Raw genomic sequence first — 9,733 nt, 5'->3', positions numbered from 1 at the left:
ACGTCTGATTATGTTCTCTCTCATGAATGATTCTATCGTTTAGTTGTACGTAATCCTTGTGAAAAGCCATTTTCATGAACTATATTATAGCAAAGGTGTTCGGCTGGGTTTTGTAGAGATTATTAGATTGATTATTGCATTTTCTATAAATGCAAGCAATATGAGAAAAGTGTATGTCACTACAAAATAATGTTTCATTTTTGACACTTTCAAAATTTTTAACACTTTAAAGTGTCAATAACTTGAAATGTTTTTAACACCTATAAGCGTCACAAAGTTTTTGACATTGAAAAGCGTCAAAAAAGACAACCCAATGACAGTTACAAGTGTCAAAAAGTTAATAACATAGAAAATTTATGACACCATATTTTTTGACGCTTCAAAATTTTTGACACCATATTTTTTCACGTTTTCGACTTATATTGATATTTTTAAGCGTCAAAAACTCATTTAAAAGGTGTTAAAAACTACAACATTATTTGTAGTGTGTGATTAAAGGGTTTATAGCGTAGTGGTATTCGAATAGCATTTGGACTAAAGAGGTTAGTGAATTAATAATTGTTAGATGTGTGAGTTGGCGTTCTAAAAAACAAGTGTATTGTTTGTTAAAAAGAAAACATCGTTTTAAAAACGCAATTTTGAACGTCCTCCAAGTATGACACAAAAGTTTTTCATAGTATCACACAAAAAGTTAGTCATTTCATATATGTAAAGTGAATCGAATATAGTAAATCCAAAATTATATCTTAGAATTGAATCTCTATCTACATTTACATTAATTAATAAGGGAACCAAAATTAAAAAAAAAAATTAAGGAACATAATCATTTTCAATTACAGGTTGTGTTCTAACAACAGTGGCAAAAGGCATTTTACTTTGGCCAACATTGGTTGTGACCAAAGCTTCATTCTTCTCAGCCTCCTTTTCCATTCTTCCAATCTTTCTCATTCTAATTATTCTAAGTGTCAGAATAACAAAAAATCCAATCAACAATAACCCCAAAACCCCTACACCAAACCCAAACACCCACCATTTCCACAACTTATTCCCACTCTCCTCTTTCCGCCCCAACCTAATTGACGGTTTGGTTGGCACCACAATTGAGAAATGTCCTTGGTCTCGTACAACACACACGTCTTGTTGGATCATGTTGGTCATGTCAAATGTTCCGTTTGAGTAAAACATGGCGCATTTTGCATTCACATTTTGTTGGAGCGAAATATTAGAAAAATTAACCAATACTGGGTCCCTAGAAAGGGTAAGATTCACCTTTGTTGCCAAAGTGGTCAAGTTTCCAATTTGGCCCGTTGAGTTTTTCGACCCATAAACATTGAAACCAACAACCGGTGCAACAAAAGTGTGATTCGGCACATTGTAGTAGTCAGAAGAACGATTGCCTAAATTTGAATAGATTATATCTAGCCTTGTGAAGTATGGCAAAGTTTGTATCTTTGGTGGCATATTGAAACCACTATAATTGGCCCCTCTACCAAAATAACTATCTCGCCGTAATCTAACAATTGAAACTTGGATACCTGTAAAATTTGAAGGCAAGGATGCGTTATACAAAATGCCTGTTTGAGGGTGTTTTGGTAGTGAACTCTCTGCATATTCTTGAAACACATCATCTAACGAACGAAAAGTAGAATTGTCCATAGCGTTGATTTCTCTCAACAAACATAAGCAACCCAACATCACAAAACTAATAGTAAAACTTGTCCCAAACCCCATCAAAAGCTCGTGTTTTCGCTTGCTTCACGTTGACATCATTGATCATGAAAAACCGGCTCGTTGATCATGGAAGAGATTAAAGAACTAAATTAAAAGGGTAGTTTGGAAATACAAAATGATTTAAGTCTGGCAAAGCCCAGAATACAATTGGTGAGTTTGTGATTGTGTTAAGAAAGATGTATTAATGAAATAAGTAGAAATAATAAAGAAGGATTATGGTAGGGGTATGAAGCACCTTAAAAGTATAGTTAGTTGAGAGTTGTTTTAGTTTGATTTATGTATGAATGTTGACAGTTGGATTAAGGGAAATATATGTGAGATTTTGGTGTATTTGGGGACGATGCCAACGAGGTTATATATGGAATTTGGACAAACTCGCCTGGATGGTTATGATATTATTCATTAATTTACTAATAGTTGATATATTATAAATATCATATGCAAAACAACTATGATATTTAATGGAAAGTAATTAAGAATCTTTATTTATGGTTTAGTTTAGCATTGTTTTTAATCGGAATAAAAATAAAATGTCTAGCTGTTCTGTGGTACTTTAATGGGTTTTATACAAAAACTTCAAAAATAATTCTAAATTATATCATCAATTTAGTTGAAGAAAGAGGGGCGTAATTGGAGCTAAATTAGATGTGGCAGTTTGCCAGTTTCACAATTCCTTTTGGGTGTCTTAACTAGATTTTGAAACTTGGTAATTTTACTAGTTTGAAGTTTGAAAATTTGTGAATTTATGTTTAGGGGGTGTTTGGTATAATTATTTGATTATTACGTTTTCAAATCATAAAAAATTAATTAAATGCGATTTAAGAAACTTGATACGTGAAAATGAAAATACGAGTCATTCCATACTACACCAAAACATGATAATCAATTTTTTTTTATTTTCGTATATTTTTCGTATATTTTTCTTCTTAATCAATTTAATTTATTCTAAGGAGATCCCGCACACACAGGTTTATAATAAGAATCCCCAAAAACGAAGGAAGAAATTGACTCAAGGCGCCGAAATGGAAGAATTCGGCGTGTTCATTAAGGATATTTGATGTCTGTGTAGTTTAGTTCGTTTTTAGGAGTGTAGTTTGATTTATGGTTTTCTTGCTATGTACTTTTGTTTAGTATGTTATTGGGTTAATCTAATGTTTCGGTTTAGGTTATGTGAGACTCGGTATAGATAGTTTGTTTGACAATCGCTTTCTAGGTTCGAGCCTCATCGACGTTTCTCATTTGTAGCTTTCGTTGAATTTGTAACATCCCGCCTTTTTCCGTTTACTTTCCGTTTAATTATTTAAAGTCCGTTATATGATTATAACATCCTTCGTTAATACGCGTTTTAAAACATCTTGTTTAGGTAACTCACGCACCCGCAACCGAACTTGAGGGACTAATTTTGCCAAGGTGCCAAAGAGGTGACTAGCTTTGACTAGTCAACCCCACCTCCCCATTTCCTTTTTCATTTCATTTCCATTTTAATTTTAATTTAATACTTTTCAAATTTCTCTCAATCTTCATTTCAAAGAATCATCATCTAATTCCAACCGAGCAAGCTTCAATAAAAACAAATTACATATTTGAACTCCTTGCAACTTCCTCTTCGATTCCATACCGATTACATCTAATTTGGGTAACTTTCTAAAATCACTAGATTTTGTGTTCTTGATGTTTTAAACTTATAAAGTTGTTAATTGGTGTCTATGGCTCAAGTCTAACATGAATATATGATTTATATGTTCGATCTTGTTATTCTTGATAACTAGCATGAACTTGAAAGTTTGGTGTGTTTGATTGATGATTTGGTTGCTTAAATGTTGTTAAATGTTATAAATGCATGTATTAAATGTGTTCCTAACATCACTAGCTTCAATTTGATGTGTAGGTTGTTTTAGAAAACTTCATAAACTTGATTAGTGATTTTGGTGAATTTGGGTTAGGGTTTGATGAACTTGAAATGAACTTTTGATGTATTGAATGCCATGAATTGTTGTTAGTAAGTAGTTAGTTGTATTGTATGCTTGATTACCTACGAAACGGCGCGTTATATGGATGCATTTATTTCCCGAATCCTATTTTGTGCATTTATGAACTTGAGCATTAATTGAGCATTAAATGTTGGAAAGTCGGTTATTGCAAATGATGTTTTTGGTTGGTGAAATGTATTTAGTTGTGTTCTTTGTCAAATTACCTTTCTAACGATATAAGATACGAGTTCTAAGTGTTTACGGTGTGTGTTCTATGTTTGTTTGAATTTTGGTTTGAGACTTAGAAAACTGAAACTGGCCAGGTACCAGCTCGCGTGTAATGCCGCGGCGCGGCCAGCCTTTGTCGCGGCGCGACAATAGGCGTAGTTTGATTCTGACCTACATGGTCAAAATATGAAAAATGTTTGGCACGCTATGGACCTCCGATTCACATGTAACTTGTTCTAACATGCTTATATATGAATAAAAACCTCAGAAAAATAGTCGGGACCCGACCCGAACGTGTTGACTTTTTCGTTGACTTTGACCGACCAAAGTTTGACTTTTTGTCAAACTTAACCAAATGATTATGCAATCTTTCTAACTTGTTTCTATACTTGTATCTTGCATGAAACTTGGACAATTTGATTCACATGCTACATAATCGAGTCGTAACGAGCCATAGGACTAATTGAACATCTTTGACCTATCGCGTTTACCGTTATTGATACGACCTATTTGTTTAGGTCAAGACTAGCATTGTTCTTTGCACACGTTACTTGTTGAAGTACTTATTACTCGTGTACACAAGGTGAGATCATAGTCCCATCTTTCAAACAACTTTTATGCTTTAAACTATGGGATGAGAAACATATACGTATCATGCTTTTACACTTTGAACACAAGTACGAAAACGAACATTCCACGTACGGGTTTGAACGAAAATCCTCAATTCAATTATCATTAGTTACACTTGCAGGGTGTAAACGTGAACTTATATTATGTGATCACATGGGCTTGACGAGCCTCATTCGGACGGTTCGCTACCGTTAGCGGATGAAATATATTTTCGGGTCTAGTGTATGTTCTAACACTACGCAAAGGGTGCAAAACAGTTAAGTTTGATAATTGGGTGCCCGCGAAACAAATAACAACTTTGGAATGCAAATGATTTTGATAATCATACTATATTAAATCTTGTGGTTCAAATGCAACGTTTACTAAAACACCTATGATTTCACCAACGTTTTCGTTGACAGTTTTCTATATGTTTTCTCAGGTCCTTGAACGCTACTTGATACATGCTTCCGCACTCTTTTTGATACTTGCTTGGATGTCGAGTATACATGCATAGTTGGAGCGTCTTTTGACAACTTTTAAATTGTGTCGCATAGGTTTCATTCGTATGTTAAACATTGTAATGTAACTAGTCTTTGAACTACTTTTTTAAACTTGAAACATCCTTTTACTTATGAAATGAATGCGACATATTTTGGTCAAACGTCATGTTAAAGACTTATGACCACGTAACGGGACCTAAGTAGTTGGCGCCGTCAAACATGATTTGGTCGGGTAGTTACAGATGGTATCAGAGCATTGGTTGTAGGGATTTAGAGTTCCTTGGTGTCAACCCCGAGTCTTAGGGTACATTAGTGAATCTAGACTACAATCGGCATATAGAATTGAAGTAGGAATTACTTGACTATTTGTGCATTTATACTCGAACGTTTCTACTCATATCTACTCTTATTCCATCTTAACCTCACGTTGTTTAATTTAATTGACACGCCACCTTGACTTAGTGAAATAATGTCGAAGGCACATGTGAATTAGGGTAATATAATTTCCGGGATTATATTACGGTGACTCATATGAACGTTTCGACATTATGACATAAAGAATTTAAGGCGAGTCAAGGAAAATTTCTATCTATCCTTATTCCATATCATGGTTAGTATTATTAAGAATACTAATCAACGATATTCTTATGTTTTGAAGGAACAATGCCTCCTCGTCGTGTGCCACGTCATGAGACTCCTGAACAAGCTCTACAACGAATGATAGCCACCGCCGTGGATGCGGCCATGACCGGTCACTCCTCCAACAACAACAATCAAGGGGCCGGTAACTCAAGCGAAGGGTGCTCCTACAAAGCCTTCATGGGGTGCAAACCTCACACTTTTGATGGAACCGGGGGACCGGTTGTACTCACTCGATGGTTCGAACAAACGGAAGCCGTTTTTAGCATAAGCGGTTGTCGGGATCAAGATAAAGTCAAATATTCCACCCACACCTTTGCCGGTATCGCCCTCACGTGGTGGAACATGTATGTACAATCGGTGGGTACCGATGAAGCTCATGCCCTCTCTTGGGCCGATTTAAGGGAAAGGTTGATCGTCGAATTTTTCCCTCGTGAAGAAACCCGAAAGCTCGAACAAGAGCTAAGAACTTTAAAGGCGGTCGGAAACGATCTCAAGGCCTACAATCAATGATTCGCCGAGCTATCCTTGATGTGTCCCAACCTCGTGAACCCCGAATCTCAAAGGGTTGAACTCTATATGGATGGTCTTCCAAAGAGCATCAAACAAGGAGTGATGTCATCCAAACCCGCTAACCTACAACAAGCCTTAAACATGGCCCGCCAATTGATCGAAACGGTTGACGAAATCGTAGTTCCGGCACCTAAGGCCGAGGATAAAACGGGCGGCAACAAAAGAAAATGGGAAGCCCCCCAATCAAGCAACAACTACAACAACAACTTCACCAAAAAGCCTTTCACCTCCGACGCCAAGAAAAGCTATGGCGAAAATAAACCCTTTTGCAACAAATGCCACAAACACCACTATGGTGAATGTAGCAATCTATTTTGCCATCGGTGCCAAAGGGGTGGTCATGTGGCCAACGATTGTAGAAGTGTCGCCCCCGTCGCTCAAAAGGTGCCCAATGCACCAAAATCGGGTACTTGTTATGAATGTGGCCAAACGGGTCATTTTAGAAATGCATGTCCGAAGAAGAAAGCCAACCCCAACACACGCGGCCGAGCTTTCAACATCAACACCGAGGAAGCCCGAGATGACAATGAATTGGTCACGGGTACGTTTCTCCTCAACAACACTTATGTTACTTGTTTATTCGATTCGGGCACCGATAAGAGTTTTGTATCCAAGACTTTGACTCATTCTTTTAGCACTCCACCACTTCCACTAGATACCACTTATACAATTGAAGTGGCCAACGGGAAACTATTGAGTGCCGACACATATTACCGGGGGTGTACGTTAAACATTTTGGATAATGAGTTTGAAATTGACTTGATACCCATGGAACTAGGAAGCTTCGATGTAATAATCGGTATGAATTGGCTAGCCAAAACGAAATCTCACATCCTTTGTGATCTTAACGCAATCCGAATTCCTATCGAGAATGGTGAACCCTTGATTGTTTATGGCGATAAGAGTTGCACTGGACTCAACCTCGTTTCGTGCATTAAAGTTAGAAAACTACTCCGTAAGGGTTGTTTTGCGATCCTTGCTCACGTTAAGAAAGTCGAGTCTAATGAGAAGCATATCGATGATGTGCCAATTGTTAGTGACTATTCCGATATATTTCCCGACGAATTGCCAGGTCTTCCACCTCATCGACCAGTTGAATTCCAAATCGATCTTATTCCGGGAGCCGCACCCATAGCACGTGCACTATATAGACTCGCTCCATCCGAAATGCAAGAATTGCAAAGTCAAATCCAAGAACTACTTGATCGTGGTTTTATCCAACCTAGCCATTCACCTTGGGGCGCTCCGATTTTGTTTGTTAAAAAGAAAGACGGATCCCTACGAATGTGCATTGATTATCGTGAACTAAACAAATTGACGGTTAAGAACCGATATCCTCTTCCTCGCATCGATGACCTATTTGATTAACTACAAGGGTCTTGTGTATATTCGAAAATCGATCTCCGCTCGGGTTATCATCAATTAAGGGTTAAGGGGGAAGATGTCTCCAAAACCGCTTTTCGAACTCGTTATGGTAGTTATGAATTCCTTGTCATGCCATTTGGTCTCACTAACGCACCGGAGGTGTTCATGGATCTTATGAACCGCGTATGCAAACCGTATCTTGACAAATTCATTATCGTGTTCATCGATGATATTTTGTTTTATTCTAAAAGCGAAGAAGAACACGAGGAACACCTCCGACTTGTGCTTGAACTTTTAAGACAAGAACGACTCTATGCCAAGTTCTCCAAGTGTGAATTTTGGTTGAAGGAAGTTCAATTTCTTGGTCATGTTGTAAGTGACCAAGGTATTAAAGTCGATCCATCAAAAATCGAAGCCATTAGTAAATGGGAGACTCCTACTACTCCTACTCACATTCGTCAATTCTTGGGTCTCGCCGGATACTATCGTAGATTCATCAAAGATTTCTCTTTGGTCACTCGTCCTCTAACCGCGTTAACTCATAAGGGAAGAAAATTCGTTTGGGCAACCGAACAAGAATCCGCATTTCAAATCTTGAAAACGAAGCTAACCACCGCTCCTATCTTGTCACTTCCCGAAGGCAACGATGATTTAGTTGTGTATTGCAACGCCTCGAAACATGGTTTTGGGTGTGTGTTGATGCAACGAACGAAAGTCATTTCTTATGCTTCTCGACAACTCAAAATTCATGAACGAAACTACACGACACATGATCTCGAACTCGGAGCCCTTGTCTTTGCACTTAAAATGTGGAGACACTATCTTTATGGAACCAAGAGTACTATCTTTACCGATCACAAAAGTCTCCAACACATCTTCGATCAAAAGCAACTAAACATGAGACAACGAAGGTGGATTGAAACCTTAAACGATTACGATTGCGAGCTTCGTTACCATCCCGGAAAGGCAAATGTAGTAGCCGATGCCTTAAGTCGAAAAGAAAGAGCGGTGCCTCTTCGTGTCCGAGCCTTAAACATCACCATCCACACCAACCTTAATAGCCAAATTCGGGTAGCCCAAGATGAGGCTCTCAAGGATGAAAACGTTTCACACGAGCTCTTGAACATTCTCGTCTCTCGATTCAAAATTAGGGAGACCGGACTCCGATATTACGCCGGAAGGATTTGGGTGCCTAAATATGGGGACCTACGAAACCTTATTTTGGATGAAGCCCATAAGTCACGATACTCGATTCACCTCGGTGCCAATAAGATGTACCACGACCTTAAAGAACAATATTGGTGGTCGAACATCAAAAGGGACGTAGCTACTTATGTTGCCAAGTGTTTGACATGTTCCAAAGTCAAAGCTGAACACCAAAGACCGTCCGGGTTACTTCAACAACCCAAAATCCCGCAATGAAAGTGGAAAAGAATAACAATAGATTTTATCACCAAACTACCAAAAACGACGGGCGGTTATGATACCATTTGGGTTATTGTTGATCGTCTCACCAAATCCGCACACTTTCTCGCTATGAAGGAAACTGACAAAATAGAAAAACTTGCACAACTTTACATCAAAGAGATCGTAACCTGTCACGGTGTACCTATATCGATTATTTCTGACCGAGATGGCCGTTTTGTTACTAGATTTTGGCGTACTTTACAAGAAGCGTTGGGAACGCGTTTAGACATGAGCACCACATATCACCCTCAAACCGATGGACAAAGCGAACGCACAATTCAAACCTTGGAGGACATGTTACGAGCTTGTGTTGTCGATTTTGGAAAAGCTTGGGACAAGCACTTACCTCTCGCCGAGTTCTCTTACAATAATAGTTATCACGCAAGTATAAAAGCCGCACCTTTTGAAGCGTTGTATGGCCGAAAATGTCGTTCACCTCTTTGTTGGACTGAGGTAGGCGACGTGCAAATCACAGGACCCGAACTCATTCACGAAACCACCGAGAAGATCGTACAAATCCAAGATAGGCTTCGGACGGCCCGGAGTCGTCAAAAGTGCTACACCGACAAAAGACGCAACGACCTCGAATTTCAAGTCGGTGACCGAGTAATGTTAAAAGTCGCACCTTGGAAAGGTGTAATCCGTTTT

The 9,733-nt window shown here is 38.4% G+C and overlaps 1 protein-coding gene across 1 annotated transcript; it reads right to left on the bottom strand.

The window, feature by feature from the left end:
• Positions 1–810: 810 nt before the first annotated feature.
• On the bottom strand, positions 811–1,656 carry LOC139870763 (uncharacterized). Its single transcript, XM_071858542.1, has one exon. The coding sequence runs from the start codon at positions 1,654–1,656 to the stop codon at positions 811–813; it is 846 nt and encodes a 281-aa protein (XP_071714643.1).
• Positions 1,657–9,733: the final 8,077 nt, after the last annotated feature.

This window comes from Rutidosis leptorrhynchoides, chromosome 10 (assembly GCF_046630445.1).
Source record: "Rutidosis leptorrhynchoides isolate AG116_Rl617_1_P2 chromosome 10, CSIRO_AGI_Rlap_v1, whole genome shotgun sequence".
NCBI classification, from domain to species: Eukaryota; Viridiplantae; Streptophyta; class Magnoliopsida; order Asterales; family Asteraceae; genus Rutidosis; species Rutidosis leptorrhynchoides.
The sequence above is the reverse complement of the archived record's forward strand: the minus strand, read 5'-3'. Positions and strand labels throughout refer to the sequence as shown.

What these genes read in the sequence shown, in the direction of transcription:
- LOC139870763 (XM_071858542.1), bottom strand. Translation starts at nt 1,656, where the DNA reads ATGGACAATTCTACTTTTCGTTCGTTAGATGATGTGTTTCAAGAATAT.